At 36.3% G+C, this 20,006-nt stretch overlaps 1 protein-coding gene across 9 annotated transcripts in view; it reads left to right on the forward strand.

Moving 5' to 3' along the window:
* PCLO (piccolo presynaptic cytomatrix protein) overlaps positions 1-20,006 on the forward strand; it is a 320,809-nt gene that overhangs the window by 233,355 nt on the left and 67,448 nt on the right. For 5 of the 9 annotated variants that reach the window (XM_085083444.1, XM_085083453.1, XM_085083378.1 and 2 more), the window contains 7 exons: positions 2,189-2,297; positions 2,905-2,972; positions 5,528-5,739; positions 10,622-10,672; positions 11,558-11,688; positions 13,310-13,336; positions 16,744-16,837. In XM_085083444.1, coding sequence (XP_084939570.1) covers positions 2,189-2,297; positions 2,905-2,972; positions 5,528-5,739; positions 10,622-10,672; positions 11,558-11,688; positions 13,310-13,336; positions 16,744-16,837 — 692 coding nt within the window. Of the gene's footprint in view, positions 1-2,188; positions 2,298-2,904; positions 2,973-5,527; positions 5,740-10,621; positions 10,673-11,557; positions 11,689-13,309; positions 13,337-16,743; positions 16,838-20,006 lie in introns of those variants that run through there. The other 4 variants (XM_085083387.1, XM_085083396.1, XM_085083426.1 and 1 more) reach the window with 4 other exon arrangements.

A 20,006-nucleotide genomic window follows, 5' to 3' on the forward strand; every position in this document is an offset into this window, starting at 1 on the left:
GTGGCCTTTCTGACCAAGTGAGGGAGCACAGTGCTGTTGCACATGCTGTTGAAATTCTCACCACTGGAAATCAGACTTGCTTTCCAAACTCTGGCACTGCAGTGATGCTCAGCTAAACTCTTCCTGCTAGTCTTATAAATTAAAGTGAGTTGTTGTTGATAGTCTTCCTGCTGCCATAGTAAATTTTATTTTGTCAATTAAGCTTTTTTTTTTTTTTTCCCCTTTACCAAAAGGATGTTAATTGCTTTCTCAAATATGTATATCTTTCAACTTTTGTTCTGGTTCCTTGCCAAGACATGGAAGTGGTGGTTTTGCTTGTCTTAATCATGAGGTTCATCAGTCATACAAAACATCCTGTGCCATGATAGCATTATGGGGGCACACATTGACAAGAAAACAAAAATAACTTCAGTTCCTTCCTTTCTAGAAGCCTAAATACCAAGCCCATGCTGTTATATTTGTATGACTGAAAATCAGGGGGAAATGAATTTGCTCATAATTACTGTTGCTTTATTCCAGAGGAACTGAGTTTAAAATCAGATCTGCTTTAACAAGCAAAAGCAAGATCATGTTTTTGAATCATGGCTGGTAAATGAACGGAGCTAAATTTTAGGAAAAGTCAAATCTATTCTGACATTAAGCAGCTGACTTTACTGCCTTCTGAGCATCACTTTTTAGTCATTCTGCACAGTTTGTTTTTCTGTAAACTTCTACAAACAAAATGATAAATTCTGCCTGACAACAGTTATGAGCAATTTTGATATTTCAACTTCTAATTTGTGGAATCCTATGGAAAATTTTGGAATATAAATTTGTATATTTATATCTCATATTCTTTCATTGCTAATTAATTTAATCTGATGTATTCCATGAAAATATTTCATTTTATTTTATTTCGCAGCATGCTTTTCTATGAGTTCATCTCCACATTTCACTTCATTATTTTTCCCATTTGTTATATGCAACAGCACAGGATTTTGAAATTAAAATATGATCCAGATGAAGACTTGGTTTTATCTGTGTAAGTGGTAGCAAGCTAAGGGTTTTTGGTTTTCCTTGCTGTGTGAGTGATGTGGTTTTCAGATGTTTTGTAATGCAGTGCTTTTAGTGGATTATTAAGAATTTAGTATCTTGTCCCATTAAGCAATTTTTTCCTACTAGAGCCAGATGCCTGGATTTTGACATTTGTGCATTGGTGAGAAGTTAGTCTGTTTGGAATCACCCTTATGACTTATTACTTCAAAATATGAACCCAGTTCTCAGAACCTCAGTTATAAATCCCAGATATGAATCTAGAGTTTGCTTTGTGTAAGCATTTCATCCTAACCAAAAGATTTCTCCTCTTATCAGAATATACCTCACATGATTTATAGAGGGATTGACTCTGCAAATACTGAGCATAAAACTTCCTTACACAGATACATTGCTCCATACTGAGTGTCCTGACTCAGTCATGGGACACTTGGAAGACACAGCAGATTAGATCAGTATTTAGTATTTTTCAGACTCATTATCATATTTCTGTTCATATCTTCCACAAAAAAGTATGTTCATCTGTTTTGTCAATTTTTTATGAGAAAAGATATTGGAGAAAAATTCAAACCTGAATATTATCAGGCTAATGTTTGAAATGTGGAGGCACATTTTTTTCATTAAAACCAGTTAGTCCAACAGCCTTCACTTTTTTGTATTTTTGTAAGTTACAAAGCAAAGAAAAGGCATTTGAATTATCTAATCACATTCACAAATTAATTCCATTTTGAGGCTCAGCTTCTTAACAGCAATTTGTCACTGTAGGAAACAGTTATCTTCCAAGACCATGGCTGGCCAGGAAATGTCTGATATATAGAATTTTTTGGTTTCTTGCCATGCTGGTAGGTGTGCATGTTTTTGATATTGGAAAAATTTTTCAATATCATGCAACCCAGGCTGTGGAGAATGCATGTATACTTTGAATCACAGAGAATTAATCTCTTGTCTTGTTTCAGCAGGTAAGTTAGAGCTGAAGGGAAAATAGCATTCAACTATTTGTGTGGAGTGAAAGGGCTTTGCTAATGTGTTGTGCCATTTAAACAACATTCACTGAATGTCACTTTAAATTTTCTTATCCAAGCAAGGCAAAAACAGTTCTAACTGATGCCTTTGTCAAAATCTGAGCCCTTGACCTCTTGCTGTTTTGCCTTCTTAGGAATGCAGGTGCTGGAATGGAATGGCATCCCCTTGACTGGGAGAACTTATGAAGAGGTCCAGAGCATTATTATGCAGCAGAGTGGGGAAGCAGAAATATGTGTAAGACTGTGAGTTTTTCCCCATCTTTCTGTTTCCATTTCTTTTTGGCTTTTCATGGCTTTTTATTTTTATTTTTTTATTTTAATTTACAGTTGTTAAGGTGGAACCTTTGTTAGCACAAAGCCTCAGTGTAATAAGCAAGAGTTCACTGTGACTGTGGGAGATATGATTGTTCTGTTTTTCTCTTAAAGTCATAAGGAAAGATAAACTGAATCAGATGCTAGTAATTATGCTTTTATAAACAATGATAACTCCATTGTCAGGCCACAATCTCCTCTCATTGACAAACATACAGTTCACTGAATTTACTGGTAGAAAAAGAAGGTAATTTAGTAATAACTTGACTTTTAGTGAAATCTGTATCCTTTAGAGGAAAGTAATTTAAGCATCATGAGAAATGCATACACTTGCATTAAATCCATTCAAGATTTCACCTTAAAAGAAGCTTTTCTCCTCAGCTCTTTAACAGCATTGCAAATATATATCAGCTAAGAAGGGACCACGCTTGGGAGCTGCTTTCTGTCATGAACCACTATTCATTTACCTACTTAATACAATAATGAGGGTATGAGGAAAGAGTTTCTTTTGTCTCAGGCTTCTCATTGCTTTCTTTAGGGACCTGAACATGCTCTCGGACTCTGAGAATCCCCAGCACCTGGAGCTGCATGAGCCAGTAAGGGCAGGTGAGAGACAAGATGTTGCTATGTTATTGTAGGACTGCATGGCAACTGAAATTTGGATGTGATATAAGCTAGGATGTTAGCATTATAAGCTCAGGTGTTGCATCCCAAATATTGCCATGGGTAGAAAGGACACCATGCCTTATATTGAAAGGCAAGACCAGAGGAGCGAGTGCACCCTCAGTGACTTTGCAGACAGCACCAAGTTGGGCAGAAGTGTTGATCTGCTGGAGGGGAGGAAGGCTCTGCAGAGGAACCTGGACAGGCTGAATTGATGGGCCAAGGCCAACTGCATGAGATTCATCAAGGCAAAATGTCAGGTCCTGCACCTGGGCCTAAACAACCCCAGGCAGCCCTGCAGGCTGAGGGCAGAGTGCCTGGAAAGCTGCACAGAGGAAAAGGACCTGTGGGTGCTGGATATTGCAAACTTTATATGTGATTGTGGTTGTCCTTTTCCCTTCTGTTGCCCCTAAAGTTTTCTTTGCCCAGCTCCTGGCTTTGCACCTGTGTTCGTCACTGGCCACAGAGCTGCTGGTGTCCCCAGGGCTTCGGCTGCCATCCTGTGTCCAAACCTTGCAGCACTCTGCTGTCACAGCTGGCCTCTGCTCCTATAAACTGCCTTATTAGCAAGCCTCTGTTCCTATAAACTGCATTTTTAATCTGCAGTCATAAATACCTCAGTCTGCACAGTGCAATTACAGTTGTGCCTTTCTGTATAAAATTATTAAGAATGGGCACTATACCATACAGCTATAAAAGGTGAAGTGTAACTCAGACAAATGTAGGTTGTAGCCATGTGGTCTTTAGATAATTGCTGTTGCAGCCAGAGAGGCTAAAGCAAAGCTCCCAGCAAACTGCAGCAAATCCAAATAACACACAAGTCCTAAGGCCTATGTTCACAGAATTAAAGAATTGTCAGTGCTGGAAAAGACCTTGATGAAAAGACCTGTTCGCTCAATATAAGGTTTGCAGCCTGTTATAAGTGATGAAAAAACAGTATTTGCAAGGACAGAGGGATGCAATAGCAAGTAGTCAGTTTGGTTATGTGAGTTCTAAGATGGCAGTGATTTGGGGGGTATTTCTTGCAGTTCAATCAATACCACAACTGCAGGCTTCAGTCACTGTATCAGTCATATCTAAAATAACTTTGAATCAACATCCACAGTCTTACTAATAATGCAGCCCCTCAGCAGATTCAGTGCAGATTAAAAGGCTGTTTCACTCACAATTTCATGGGTCCACTCTGACTTCTGTGGTTTTGTGGCTGCTTTTTTATCAATCACTACCTAAATTACCTGGATTGAATCCTCCATTTTCTGACCATGTAAAATTTCCTAGCTATTAATATACTTATATCAAGCTACCTTCAGTTGAAAATGGATGTTATTGGTAATAATTGAAAGCAAAAACTACGTCTGACAGAACTTTGAAGCAGAGCTCCCCAGAATTTTTTAATTTGTAAGCAGATCAAAACCGCTAAAGGCATTCAAAGACACTGAAATCAGTTTTGGAAAGGACAGAAGCTGGAATAAACAACCTCTTTTATTAATGAAGAAAACTCAAAATGAGAAAGAACAGAAATAAAAGGAAATTGTTCCATTTTTGCAGGCATGTTTCCTCCTAGTCTGGCAATCTTCTAGTGGTTTCTGAGTTGGAACAACTCCATAGAGTTCCTCTGGCTGTCAAGTCTTTCTTTCCATTACCTCTGAGGTCTGGCAGACTGTTTTTGCTTTAGAAAGGAACAATCTCCATTTTCTCTGAGAGAAAAATGAATTAAATCCAAGCAGGCATGATAAGGCTAAAGTCTTGCTTTAAAACTCTCATACTTCTGAGAACCTGGGAATCAAGATGTGCATTGCATCCTTTTAACTCTATGCAGTCTAGCATATATGAAACTTACTTGACTTCACTTCTGTGTAAATAGAAATTGTTATCTCCAAAGGGTAAATTCCTCCTACTCATGCCTGGACAGCAGGGAGGGCAATCAGACTCCTACCACAGATGCCTCACATCGGTGTGAGTAATCAGGAGAGATGAATTATGGCCTTTAGCTTTCATTTATTTACATTTTTTTCTTCTTTGATTAATTTGTGCTAGTAAAGTTTTGAGGTTTTTTCCTCTTTACTTTTGTATAAATTATCTCAGGAGCAGTTCTATTCAATATCCAGTTGATCTTTATTAAAAAAAAATAATTAAACTTTTTACAAGAAAGTTCAGATCCTTGGTGAAACCAGACCAGTTTCAAACACTGAATGATAGCACAGGCCAATCTTTTAAACTGACATTTGCTCCAGTTTGATTCAATATGATCAGCAAAGCCTAATACCTTCTCAGAAAGCTTTTGAGCTAAGTAGCAGTAGTTCACAGAAAGATTAGAACTTGGGATGTTGATATTGTGAAAGAGATGTAAATTTTTATAGGATGCCTTTTGTATCTTCAAAGTGTACTGCAGATGACATGAAAACTTGTAAAGATTGTTGTGCTGTCCCTGTGCCCTGGCAAGGTGGGGTTGGATGTGCTGGCAATTATCAATACAAAGCTCTCTTGCTTTAATCCAGTAGATAAAGCGAAGTCCCCAGGGGTTGATCCCAAGCAGCTGGCTGCAGAGCTCCAAAAGGTTTCTCTACAGCAGTCGCCTCTGGTTGCTTCTTCAGGAGTGGAAAAGGGATCTCATGTCCACTCTGGAACCACTTCTGCCACCTCCAGTGCTGTTCCTAGCCCTGGTCAGCCTGGCTCTCCCTCAGTGAGCAAAAAGCGGCACAGCAGCAAGGTAAGAAACTTCCAAGTTATGGGGCAAGAACATTTTGATGACAGGAAGAGACTGCCTGCTTACCTTCTTTAGTGTAGCAAGAAATCACAGCATATCTTGGCAAACTCATTTCCTGCATAATGATGAATATTACTGTTAAGATATTGAATTTGGACACAAGGAAAGATTATGTGATTTATCCAAGGTTATAAGGGATTGGTTTCCCTCTGAAAATACTTTTTTGAACTTAATATTATTGGTTTTAAACAAAATAACTGCCCTTTCCAGCCTTCGTTGCTCTTGCTTCTTAAGTGCATCCTACATGGTGGTGGGGCACTAGTTCCACTAAAGAAGCTGATAATACTAAGACCATAATTTCCCTCTCTGTACTAAACTACTGCTGGAATAATCACAGCAATAGTAGGCAAGTCTCCAAAAACAAGGGAAAGACTGAAAACAAAATTTACCATTAAAATGTGTTTTGTCACTTGCTAATTCCTGTGAACTTGCTAAGCATAATTTCTCATTTTCTTTGCCACATCCTGTCTATTCCTCTGTTGAAGTTCTTTCTCCTTGTGCATCCAGACATGAAAAGTGGGAATTTAGTAGCATTTTCTCACAGTTGAAACTGAAATCTGATCATAAAGTCATCTGTCACATTTTTGCACTTTGTGTCAAAAAAGTCAAGACCTGAAGTGAAAATCAGTGCTGTGAAGACTGCATTTGCTTAAGCAATTTGAAAGAGTGGTGATTGCTATCCTGAATATCCATCTTCTCACACACTTAAAATGCTTCACGTTGCAAGCAAAGTGTTATCTAAATATTTGTTACTCTGAACCTTTATTCCTTCTTGGGACTGTCAGGTTCCCATTGCATTATAGTTACGTTCATCTTTTTGTGTTGTTGGAACTATGCCAGTGATTTGAACAGGTGAGTTAGGCACTGTACAGACCAGAACCAGCAAATGGTGTCTGCTCATCTGAGGAGCTCTTCGATATGCTGGCACAACTTCCATGTGAGAGGAAACACAAAAACTCTCTTTCATCCAGCAATTTTGTACAAAATGGAAAGATATTTACTGATCAGTTTGGTTTGGGTAGTAATTCTGTCTTGCCACAATGCCATAAGGCTTTCTACAAACTAATTCAGATTGGTGATGCACAAGTTAAATCCACATGCCAATATTTACTGGACCTAACTTCAGGGATCTTGCTTAATCCTTAGGTCAATAGTTAGATTCACTACAGCATAGTCTGGATATTGTATATATTTGCATATGAACTAGTTTGCCATGTGCATGATTTTTACCACTGAGAATAATATGTTTTCTGAAGTACAGTTCCTGAGACTGGGTGAAACCTGCAATCTCAGTGCACACACTGCAAGCAGAGAGCAGGGCACATCACTATCCATGTTGTGTGACCCTTCCATTTGGCTAAATGATCACACTCCTTAATTCACAGTGTATGGAGATCCATAAATCCTTGCTGTGCAGTGTATCCTGGAGAGGTGCCCCTCTCTGTCCACATGAGGAGACTGGGCTCCCAGCTCAGGCACTGGAGCAGGTCAAATAAAGTTAGATGGATACATTTAATTTCCTGCTTCACAGAGGTTTTAGGTCTCTTCTATGAAAATTCAGCTGGAGGCTTACAATGATGAAACAAAAAATTATTAGAAGTAATGCTTTTATGTAGGAGATGCAAAAGTCAGAACTAGTCAGGTAAATATTTAAAACATCCTTTGCTTATTTCTGAAAATCATGTTGAGAGACATTTCTTTCATAACGAGAATAGCTCTTGTTGACTTGTATAGTTTCTGTTCATTGACTGCAGGCCAAGTTTATAATGGTGTTGAGCTCTGTAAGAAGAGAAAGCTCATCCTTTCTGGGAGTGCTCTTTGCCTTGGGCTGACAGCATTTCTAGGCAGGCTGCAGCCCTGCCAAAGTATCATGACAGACTAAATAGCCAAACTACCTAGATCTTGTTTTTGCAACTGTTTTTACTTTTAGCAAGTTTTTTTTTTTAAGCTTTTTGTAAAGAATATACACTCTGGAAATGTTGTAGTAGTCTCTGTTGTATTCTGCAGTGCCAATTGTGTCATATTTAATGTTACTACAAAAAGTGATAGTGCATACCATCAAAGCCTGGCATGAACAAGTTTCACCTCATGGTCATGACAACATGCTTGAGCAGGTGTGATGGCATTAAAAGCACCATCTCTTACACAGGGTGTGTGAGTTTGTGCAGGGAGTATCAAAAGAAATTAGATTGAAATTAGATTAGCCATCACAGGAGAGATTTAACCTTTGGAAGCCTTGAGCTGTCTGTATCTTGTGCAGACCTGTTTCTTTTGCAGTGTAAATGTGTGATCATTCTATGGTGCAGATTACATCTGGGATATAAATGACCTATAGAAACATTTAATATGAAGAACAGATGGCTTTTTTTCTAAATCCTCAGATCCTTTAACTCCTAGAGAAGTCAACTGTGAAATATTTTTCCCTCTTTACAAATTAATCTTCACTGCAACCATGATAAAGGAAGATACTTATTTGCAACTCAGTTTGTCAATCCAGAACCAGCTCCAAAGTTGGCCCAGCTCTGAGCTGGAGGTTAGACCAGATGGCCTTGAAAGGTCTCTTTCAGCCTAAATTATTCATGTTTCTTTAAAATATATGAGTAATTCTTCATTATCAACTTTAGAACTACTGACAGGAGAGAAAGCAAAATATTTAATATATTGAATCACAGCCTTGTAAATGAATATAGGGATTCAACAATGATATAGAAACATATAAGTGCACATTTATTTTTATAGACTCCATTTAACAAACTCCACCTTAACCGCCTTGGGAAGTCTCAATACAAATTCATCATGGCCATTCCCTTCTCCATGAACTCCTTCTACATTATCCATACTAATATGTTCCATATTACATGACATTCGGAGTGAACAAACTCATTATTCTTGCTATTCCAACTTGTGAAAAATGAGGGCATTTAGATTATCTGGCAGTGATTTTGTAGCCCCAGCACAGCTAGATCCATGTTATTTTTGGTGTTGTGAGTATTGTCAGTGCTATGAAAGCCTGAGGTCAGAATTATTAAGTATAATAAAATCCATTTGTAGAGGTAAAGTATGAGAAATATAAGCCATTTATGCCCTACTTTGAAAGATTGCATGATGCTCAAGTAGCTCCCTGTCTTTGGCAGAAGAAGTGAAATTTACTCTCTGAATAGTCTCTCAAGGACCTAACAAGTTTTAGGAGTATTTTGCTATCAATCTAACATTTCATTTCAGATTCAGACCATTTTATAGTCATATTGATGACTTATTTTAGGTGTTGGATGGATTAAACTTCTTGAAAAGCTTTGTAAAGTACCAAGAAAAGCTGACCTAAAATTTTTTCTTGAGAATTATTTGTCAGATGCAAATGCATTCACAGAAAAATCAAGATTGGTCTGGTTTGAGTTTGTTTTTTTTTTCTTTTTTTCCCCTGGAAAAGCTTGTGCTCATCATGAACCATGTCTGGAAAACAAAGTAAAGCAGTAAAACAAAAAAGAATAAGCCAACACAAGACAGTGAATATAGCCATATAATAGGCAGATTTGGGCTAGTTTTCTCCTGTGTTTTCATTATGATGGTGTTTAGCTGGGATTTTTCTGGTTAGTTCTGGTGTGTAGATCTGACTGATTGAGAGGATGTTTCTTCAACCCAAACCTAGAAAGGGTGGTGCATCACCTTAACTTCATGCTGTGGTGCAGGAGGTGTGAGCCCTTCACTGGCCTAATTTAAAACTGTTGATGTCCAACATCCTAAGAAAGCCCCTGAGGATTTCCTTGGAGTGTAGGGCAGCACAGAAGAGGCAGATGGATTTTGGTCTTCTCAGAAAGTGATAGAAATACAAATTACATGGAATAATGTCAGGCAGCTGCTCACATCTGGAGGAGTAGGAAAAGATGGCTTCCAGACCAGTCTCCAGAGAACAGCAAGTTTGTCCTTGTTTGCATCCTTTGCTTTCTGCTGCATCAACCAATGAAGCAGATGAGGAAAGAATGCAAAAACATTAAAATCCTACTACTGAACCAGAGTTTTCTTGTTTGACTGATGGTTTGCAGGTTAGAGGTAGGTCCAGTGTGGCTCAAGGGCACCAGTGTTTATGAGAACAGCATTTTTCTATGAGTTCAGCATTCTAAGCAAGGAATGATATTATTTTCTACCAAAAAACAGGAGGGAAGAAAAAGGGCAGAGAGGAAAATCAAGGATTTTATTGCTTTTTGTCAGTAAAACTAGAAAAGTTTAATGATAAAGAAGAGAGACAAAAATGAGGACAAATTTTATATTTCATGTCACAGAAAGTGTGTGGAGAAATTTGAAGTGTTGCAGCTGAATTGATTATCAAAAAACACAGAATAAAGAAAAAGACATTATATGAGATATCTTGAAATGGTAAAATCCACTTATACACATCACTTAGGTTTAGTACCATTAGTTCAACTCTTTCAACCCACTTTCACCTAAACTCAGTTTAAATTAGAGCAACTTTTGCCTCTCTCTGCCATTCTCATATTGACAGAAATATATAGCTGAGTTTTACTTGACATGGTGTTTTCTTTCTCTAGGCAACATTCATGTTTGTTAGACAGGATTAATGCTGTGTGGTTTTTTCTCCCCATGCCTCCATGAGTGACCAGACTGCTCAGACTGTAAAGATTTGGTGTTCAAATTGTTTGATTCTGTACCTGCACGAAGGCTGATCAAAAGTGCTGTTGAAATACCATAACTATTAGTTTTGATCATAACTACTGGAGACACTTGCTAAAAATTTGTGGAAATACAGCAGTATAAACCACACCTGTTAAAAAAGTTAACTTTGAAAATCTATGTATTTTTAATCTGGCAGCCCACGGAAACTACAAAATCTGCTTCCCATCCGATCACTGGAGAAATTCAGGTAAATGTGTAGTTTTTGCTGTGTAAATTGTTGTTGATCCTGACTGTGTTTTTCTGTGGAACAAATTTACAGAAAACTATCTTCATCAACTTATTTCTTATTCACCACTAACTCCTTAAAATGTCATTAATGAATGTCAGTGCTTGATTTTTGTATCCATCTTTAATGCTGTCTGGTGAAATACAGTCAGAAGAATGAAAAATGCTGCTGTTCCCAAAGGGACCAAAAGCATAGTGAAATTCATTCTAATTATTCAACTTTGGCCACTTATTGCGGTTTTCTTTAGAAATTCCCAGTCTTTTTACATTGAAGCAAGAACCGCTGTGGGTTCCTTATAGTGCAGTGAATTTATTTGCATGCCATGCCAAGTTTATGGTTATCCCTTATGTAAATTGACTTTAGCCTTTTAAAAGACTGGAACAGAATAGCAGAAGAACTGAAGCTTAAATTCCTATAGATTTCTGTTTGTTTGGGTTTTTTTTTCCTCTTGATTAGCCTCTCTCTTCTATATTAGGACTAAAAGTCTTTCCATAGTATTATAACATGCTGGTCAGACTTGGCCTCCAGGTAGATAGGATGTGTGTAATTATCACTCGATGAATATCTGCCTATTTTTCAGGATAATATCAAGGGTTCAAATTTCCTTTGCTTTTTCCTGACTGGAATAGATCAATATAGGTGTTTCCCTTTTTCTTTTTCAAAGTCCAACATGATCAGTTAGCATTTCTAGTCAGGAGAGAGAGAGACAGAAACTTCTAAAATGTGTTTATTTCCAGAAAATATAGAGGTCTAAAACTCATTTTATTCTAAGGGTTTAGGAGATATTGAATCACTTGGAAAGTAAAAGTAACAAATATTCCTACTGTGTTTTAATGCATTCACTAGCTTCAAATCAACTATGACAAACACCTTGGCAACCTTATCATCCACATCCTTCAGGCAAGAAACCTTGCTCCCAGAGACAACAACGGCTATTCGGACCCCTTTGTTAAAGTTTATCTTCTTCCAGGGAGAGGGTAAGTGTAGGACGAATTTTAACCTGAGCTTTCTTTAAGTTTGTTACTTGTCTTTAATAAACAGAACTAAGAGTTATTGCTCTAGAAAATCCAGGTGCAACACCAGCAAAATCAGATTTTTAATACAGAGTCTGATCCTATTACCAGGAGAATGTATACTTTGCTAATGACATTAGGAACTTTATGATCATTCCTATAGATTTACTTTTTCTTTCTCATGTTGCCTTTAAAAAAATTATAATACATGTAGAAGTATTTAAAATAGCAACAGACTCAATGGAAATGTACCAAGTAGATGTAATACTTTCTGTAATATAGAAAGCTGCATGTTAAGTTTAGCATGGAATGGTTGCTCCAGCTCAAGACAATCTGAGTTTAGGATAGATTTGCAAACACGCAGAATAAAAGTACCTGATATAAACTTAAGGTTGCAGTATAATACAAAAAACCAAGAAATACTGCTCAGAAAAAAATCTCTCCAGATGAGTTTTATGGCTTCTTTTTAAGAGATAAGATATGGTTTTATAAATACCATTAATTGGGTATCTAGTGACCATACAAGTCACTAATCACCTTTTTTCATTGATTTTTTTTGACTCTGTAATTACAAATTGCTCATTAGTACTTCCTTTAAGAGCTGTGATTCTGTATCAGCAATATTATAACTATTTTTTTGCCCTAGTGTTACAGAATGGAACATGTGTATGGAGAATACATATGAATATAAGGTTATAATAATCCTTCTGACTTTGGTGACACAACACATGCATCTAAGATTAAGCTGATGGATTAGACTATAGATTGCAAAGGCAAATTCCTGCAAAATTCCCTGCTTGTGCAATCATATTCATTCTACAAGATTCTTAGTCTAGAACAATACCAATAAAAATCTGTGTTTCTGTTCTACTCAAACTAACAGGAAAGTGGATGCTCATGTCACAGTTCACCATTTGGCATATGGGCAAGCACCACTAAATGCACAAGTGGTACAAATAAAGCCACACATTTTCTTTTTTGGGTTGCTAATTCCAGCTGTACAGCATTCAATATTGTTTGGTAGCACTGGACCCAAAACTATTACTGAATATAATGGGAACAGGTACTAAAGATTGAGAGGAATTTTAATGCACCTACGGCTCTTGTAAAATGCTTGTCAAATCAGCCTTAGAGGGAATTTTGCAGGTCCATGTACTGATAAAGAAATAAGACTTTGGACTAAAGGCATGTTCATCATATAAAGGGTCTAAGCCAGATCCAAATATCAGTTTAAACTTGTTGCCAACTATGAAGCATTGGATGTTAGCTTTGTTTGGGTTGATTATGTTAAAATAAGCCACTGTTACAGTTTTGCATGTCACTTGACTTTTAGGGGAAAAATGAAAGGGAAGAGCTTCTTTAAAGTCCCAAACCTGTTTCTGAAAGTAGAGACTTGGGTTGCTACTGAATAACTTTTATTTGCAGTTCAGTCTGTGCTAGACTTCTTATTCTTCCTAATGCCTCTATTTCATTTAATCCTGATACTAGAAACTACCTATTATTCATGTTTTCTTTCATCTCTGTTCTCATTTTCTCTTACACTGCTTTCTCTGTGTTCCTAACTCTGTAAATTCTGGATATGCAGACAAGTCATGGTTGTCCAAAATGCCAGGTAGAGTGTACTATCTTCCAATTTTATTCTTTCACTTTTTGTATGCATGAATGAGACAGTGCACCTGTGCATTGAACTCCAGATTTCTCTTGAGTTCTGATGGCATGAAATGGTGGTGTGGTTTTTCCTTTAATTTTCTAATCAGGTCATTTCCAGGAGCTGGAAACAAGTAGTTAATGCTCCTTGGTGGAGTATTATTCTAAGGCCAAACTCTGATGACAAGCAAAATTTCTTTAGAAGTCTGGAAGAACTTAGTTCAGAATTATTTAAAACTTCATTCTCACTCACAGAAAGTTGCAAAATAATTACTTGTGAACTTGTATCAAGATTTTGAATGGTGTTACTGCCAAGAGAAACAGGCTCTGTTTGGCAATGAAATGTAATATTTTTTTCTCTATTTACCTTGCACAGCGTATAGACATTAAAGCCTGGTAAAATTCTAGATAATTGCCCAGAGGAGCAATTAAATCTTCTTGACCACATAAGTAGTTATTTGTAGTAAACAAATTTAAAATTTCGTTATTGAAATTACGAGTGCTTTGTTTGTCCTGGAATCATAAGGCAAAGCTCAATTCTCAAGATATGCTAATATCAGCCCAGGCTAAGAACATAAGAAATATTCCAGCCCCAGTTTTAAATTTGTTTAAAAGTAATAACCTGACTAAACAAGTGAACAGATTAATTTCTATAAACAGATTTCTATTATCTATTTGTTTCTTCATTACCAAAATTATTTAATGAAGGTGTTAAAATTGCACATTTTGTATGTTTATTCTATTATACTTTTTAATACAGTTATTCTATTAAGCTTTTTTCATTAATACATTTTATTGTGTATTAACAAGTTATAATTACGGAATCAGAGAGAAAATATAAAGGAAAGAGATCTGCAGTCTGCATCTTGTCACAGAGCATACTCTGTGAATTTTAAATGCATATTATTTCATATTAAGTGACATACCAGAGACTGGTTTAATGAATGCATTTTATTAAAGTATCTTCATCTGTTAATCTGTTAATTGCTGGGGGGAAGGTGCATCAGTGGTATGAATTTAATATGTTTGCCAGATCCTTCTCTTCAGAGGCCTAGAAACCTTCATCTGCCGTCCAGCTTAGCCTGGTTCTGCACCTCCCTAGAAGTGGTCAAGTTCTCCTGCTTCCCTCTGCAAGAGATACAGACCATAAATTACATGGATATGGGCTCAGGCCACCCTTACAGTTTAGAGCCAAATATTCCATGGACTTCACTGGAAATATTTCAGAGCTACCATGTTAACAACACTTTTACCTTTTGTCACTGACAGCTCTAAAACTCCTCACTGCATGAATCACCTTCTCACACACTTCAAAAAAGAATCAGAAATGGAAAAGGTGATGAAGTAGTACTACTGTGAAAGGAGATCTGAGAAAGGAAAGGGAATGTTGGTGTTATTTCTTGGCTGAGTGGACAGATTCTTTGCCACTTTCTTCAAAAAATAATCATTCCCTAAAACCAGTAGATCACAGGATATTTAAACAGGTTGCTGTAGGCAGGGTATGCTTTTCTCATACCAGAGAGTGGGAAAAGAAAGCTACTGAGGTGTTTAAAAAAATTAACTGCATTACTTAATAGTATTTGCCATCAAAATCTCTTTTCAAAAAGGATTCCAATTTTATATTTCAGCTTTTTTTCCAAGGTATGTAAAGAAATAGCTTTGTGTGAGTTTCTTTTTCATGTGCTCTTGGTCCCCCTAGATTTCAAATCATCCTTGCCATTCTGTGCTATGGCTGACAGAACTCACAGAACTCTGGAGAGCTGCTGCTCTCTTCTCACAAGCAGAGGTGAACAGATACTTTGTTTCATAGGTACAAAAACCCTTCACATTTTTCAATGAACTGGAACAGAGCTGATAGCAAGATTTCCAAGAAGTGGAAATACATAGGATGGCTAGAGCAAAAAATGAGAGAAACAAAAGCTGCAAATCCCTTTCACTTACAGATATCAGGCTGGTCGGCATTTTGGATACAGCCATCTCATTTTGGAGAATAAAACCCCTCTACAATCCAGATTAATTAGATTCTGCACTGCAGAATCGAGTTTATAGAGTGAAACAGCTGGTGCTGAAGTCCCAACGTAAATGTGCCAGTAAAGCACATGTATATTTCACATAACCATAAATCAGAACTGTTCCTATTTGGTACCAGGTATGATACATCATTAGTGACCAGCTGATAAATGAGTTCTTGGGTGTCCTTCTCAATTAATCTCATATGAAAGGAATTAGTTCATTAGTTCTGAGACCATGCCACAGTGTGAACGAAAACAGTGAAATCAGAAGTGAGAATAGTGCACTAACCAAAAGTTATTGCAGGGTAACCATGAAAGAGTCTAATATGGCATATACAAGAAATTTTGTGACCTTTTGTCTTAGAACTGGATAACAGTCCTGGGAACATTTTGTTTAGTAATAGATGTAGCAGGTATATACTTGCAGACTGACAAAAAGAGTTTCTTTGCCTTAAATCTTATGGGGTTTTCAAAGTATTAAAAGATTCTCATGTTCTCCTACCCAGCTTTTTTGAGTTTTCCACTAAAATTTATGTTAAATTAAAATTGGAATGAAAGCAAATCTAACATCAAAGCTCACAGAGTTAGATGAATCCATATTCTGTTAAAGATTATTGTCTTTCTTTCTCCATACACAGGAAATGCAAAGTAAAATGGAATGCATTAGTGAATCTTTTTAAAAACAGATTATGCAGCTGAACCTTTGTTCTTGGCTATTGACAAAAAAAATATTGTGATCCTGATGCACTTTTATGTTTCTTTCCAGTACAGTTAGAGAGATAGGCAGAGAATAGGATCAATAAGAAATTAGTGTTTCAATCATTAACAGGATATTAGTTACCTTATGGCATTCATTAAATGTGTTTGTGAGATAGGATTCCTGTAATTAGAGATTGCAACCTATAAATATAATGAATTTGTGCTACTTTAAAGTGCTAATGGGATGGTCTTGGAAAATAAATCAGTGCATTATCACCTCAATTTAGAATCAGAGCCCAATACTTACAATAAGAGGAAAAAGTCTGTGTGCATGTGCTGACTGATGCTTTATCTTGAGATGGTTTTAGGCAGAGCAAGCCTGCTGAAGAGTCAGAAGATGTTTTAAAAGACTGTCTCAGAAAGGCATACTAAAGAAAACATCCCAAAGGCTGTCATTGTCCTCTCATAACCCTGAATTGTTGCAGAAATGGAAGATACAGCTCCTGTATTTTTCTGGGTTTTGGTTTGTGGGTGTTTTGCGGTTTTGGTTTTTGGTGGATTTTTTTTTGTTTGTTTTTCTTTTTTTTATTTTTTTTTGCATTAGAGCTGAAAGAAGCAAAAGATGGCTAATGTAATGCTTTCTTCTTTTATTCCAATTCAGTGCTGAGTACAAGCGGAGAACTAAATACATACAGAAAAGCTTGAATCCTGAGTGGAATCAGACAGTCATTTATAAAAATATCTCCACGGAGCAGGTGCGTGACTGGTGGTGCTCTTCAGTGCTATTTACTGCTTTATTATTTGCATGGTTGGAAGTGCTCACTCGAAGGGAGCACTGCTACTGGCAATTCTGTGAGCCCCTGTAAACTCTTGCCAGATTTAGGGGAAATTGGGAGTTCTTTTCTTGCCTCTGATAGAGTTTACAATGGCAGTACTCTTTTATTGCCCTTCTACTCACAAAAATGATATTTTGTGGGGGTTACACTCATAATCATGTCATAAGTACAGATGTGACAATTTAAAAAATGATAACGGAATAAATTAATGGGGGAATAAATTAAGACATAAGTTTCTGAATTAGGTGCAGAAATGATTGTCACTCTTTGTTCCAAAAGCCATGCAAGCTCACACAAAGCACAATTTCTACTATTTTTTAATTAAAAAGTATTTATAAAATGTAGAGATGCATTTTAAGATTTATCAGCAAATATATCAATATCTTGAGATATGAACCACATGAAAAAGAATTAGAAGATATTTGATTTCCTTGCCATAGAAAGATTTAACTCACATATGGGAAGGATGTCTGCAGAGTCTTCTCTGTTTCTTGGTGGCTTCCTAACTCCAACTGTCCTTCTGAAGCAGAATGAAGCAATTGAGTCCTCTACTCCTCCATCTCCCCTTGTAAAGGACTTTTTACCAACTTGAAAAAGATATAATGGGCAAAATAATGATCAGTTAGTTTTTTTTCAATTATGAAATATGTTTCATAGAGTACTGGATTTGCATGCAGTCCTGAATCTTTTTGCCTTTCTACTGTTTTGTTCTTGATACTTTCAACTTCACTTTACGATCTCATTTAATCTTTCAATACTTTTTAAAAAGCCCAGAATAACCAGGCTCTTTAGTGAATAGATTTCCCAATGCTTTTAATACACTTCTCCATCACAACCCCAAGACCTCAGTATAATCTTCCCAATTTAAAATTTCATTATTCCTTCTTCTTGTTCATTTAGAGGAATGTAGATTAAGAGACTTATTTTTGCATGGAACAAAGCAACCCTTCCCACAGAGGGATGTGTATGGTTGCTCATGCAATCTACACATGTGGACTTAAGAGAGAGCAGCTCAGATTTACTTCAGAGGTGTCCTGTCATACTTAGTGGTTTGATGGGGTTTTCTCACTGCTTCATGCAGGCTTTTATAAATGGTAGCTCATTGAAAAGGAAAGTGTCAGGAAAAAAAGTTATGTTTGCCAAGCTGCAATATAAACCCTGAATCTTCTTGGTTTGGTGAAGGGCTTTGGTGAGTCTTAACAATAGTTCTAAACTGAGTTTTCCATCTAGGAAAGGATCTTCAGGTTACTAAATTTGCTTGGGGTTTCTGCAGTGACATTTCACAGAGCTGTCATTGGGAGTGCTGTTTGTTGCATTGAAAATGGATAATGATGTTAATCTAGGATTACTTGGACAGTGATTTTAATGACAAAGAAAATCTCATCATATCTTTGATGTCAGTTTTTTGACCATTATTTTATGAAATTTGCCGGTACTTTGCATTTTGAATTCTTTGCATTTTTGCTTTCTAGTTGCAAATCTCCTCCTTTTCCCTTCCTCTAAGATTTTTATGCAGTGTTTATGGTTTTAAGTGGGTAAACTTAATTTAAGCACCACATATCTTCTATATTTTGGCATCTTGTCACACAGAATTGTGTGCAGAGAGTACTTTTTCCTTCCATGCCTTTCTATAGCTTCTATCTACTGCTAAGATACTGGTGTCAGAGATTTTTCTCCCATAAGATTCCATGCCCTAACTTAGAGAATATACAGTGAAGCACATTTCTAAATCACAAATAATTCCATGCTGATGATAAATACCCTCTACAGTCTGAAGAACTCTCACCGTGTAAGAGACCATCATTTGTACTCATAACTCACACAAAGGTATATTTCAAAATAGTTAGGAATATAAATAGAATTACAAGGGAATAATTGTGTTAGACTGAGAATGAGCATTCTGTTTACCAAACAAGCAAAAGTGCATTACACACTAAGTTACACAGAGTTAGCAGTCACATTCAAACATAAATTCATGAATTTTTATAAATAATATTTCTTCAAAGACACATTTCCTTTCCATCCATGCTTTTTTCTCTCCATCAAAGCATGCATTGCTTGCTGATAGCAAATAAGTATTATCAAATATTTCCTAATATAGTTCTTTTAACGTCACTGTCTAGACATTAGCTGGCTGTACAATTTTTCATATTCCTTTTCTCTTTCATAAACTAGCTGAAATTAAAGTGAAAATAATTATGGCAAATAGATCACTCATTGAAATTAAACAGACTTTTTCAAGGTTGAAATGATTAGTTTCATCACATTTATAGCAAATTTTACTTTGACAGTTGGAGAAAAAATAAAAGAAACTGTGAATATTTAGTAATTTAAGGTTTTTGTTAAGTAATAAAGTGGAAATAATTACAATTTGAGAGGAAGGCCAACTACACACATTACAAATGTTGTACAGTAATTGCTAACTCAAGTCCAATACCTACTCAGAGCATGAAAGAAAGCATTAGAGCAATTTAACAAGAAGATGATAAAAGATGTAAGTTCTATTGATGGTCAGACAACATGCATTATACATTGTATAATGTATAATGTATGACCACACTGTAAGGTGTGGCTTTTTTGGCCTCAATTTCTTACTTACCAGAAAGCAAATAAAAGCTTTTCCTTATATGAAATAATTCAATAAAGCAAATAGTTTTGCTGTAACTTATGTCTGTAATTTGAAGGCAATAAATTGAGAAAGAGTAATATTTTCAAAATTCTTGACTGATGTGGAAGCCTATGTCTTATTTCCAAAAGTAAGACAATCTTTCCTGTGAATCAATAAGGTGTTAGTATGTGAATCTTACTTAATATCTGGGACAAAAGAAAGTAAGTTTCTAAGTGACCTATAAAAAGTGGTTTTTGTCCTCCCATGCAACAAAGGACAACAATATAGTGAAGAGAATAATAAAATGTTAAATATGAATGTAAACAAAAATAACTGTAATGGATTGCATAATACACCACATTCATTTCTACTCATCAAACATCCTGACTGGGATTGCAATATTTTATATTATTTCTGAAGCAATTATAGTAATTTGTTTTCACCATTGAGGAAAAACAAGCTCCATTAAAAATATTTCTT

The sequence above is a fragment of the Lichenostomus cassidix genome, chromosome 1Aa, assembly GCF_008360975.1.
Source record: "Lichenostomus cassidix isolate B80296 chromosome 1Aa, HeHo_3.0, whole genome shotgun sequence".
In the NCBI taxonomy this organism is placed as follows: domain Eukaryota; kingdom Metazoa; phylum Chordata; class Aves; order Passeriformes; family Meliphagidae; genus Lichenostomus; species Lichenostomus cassidix.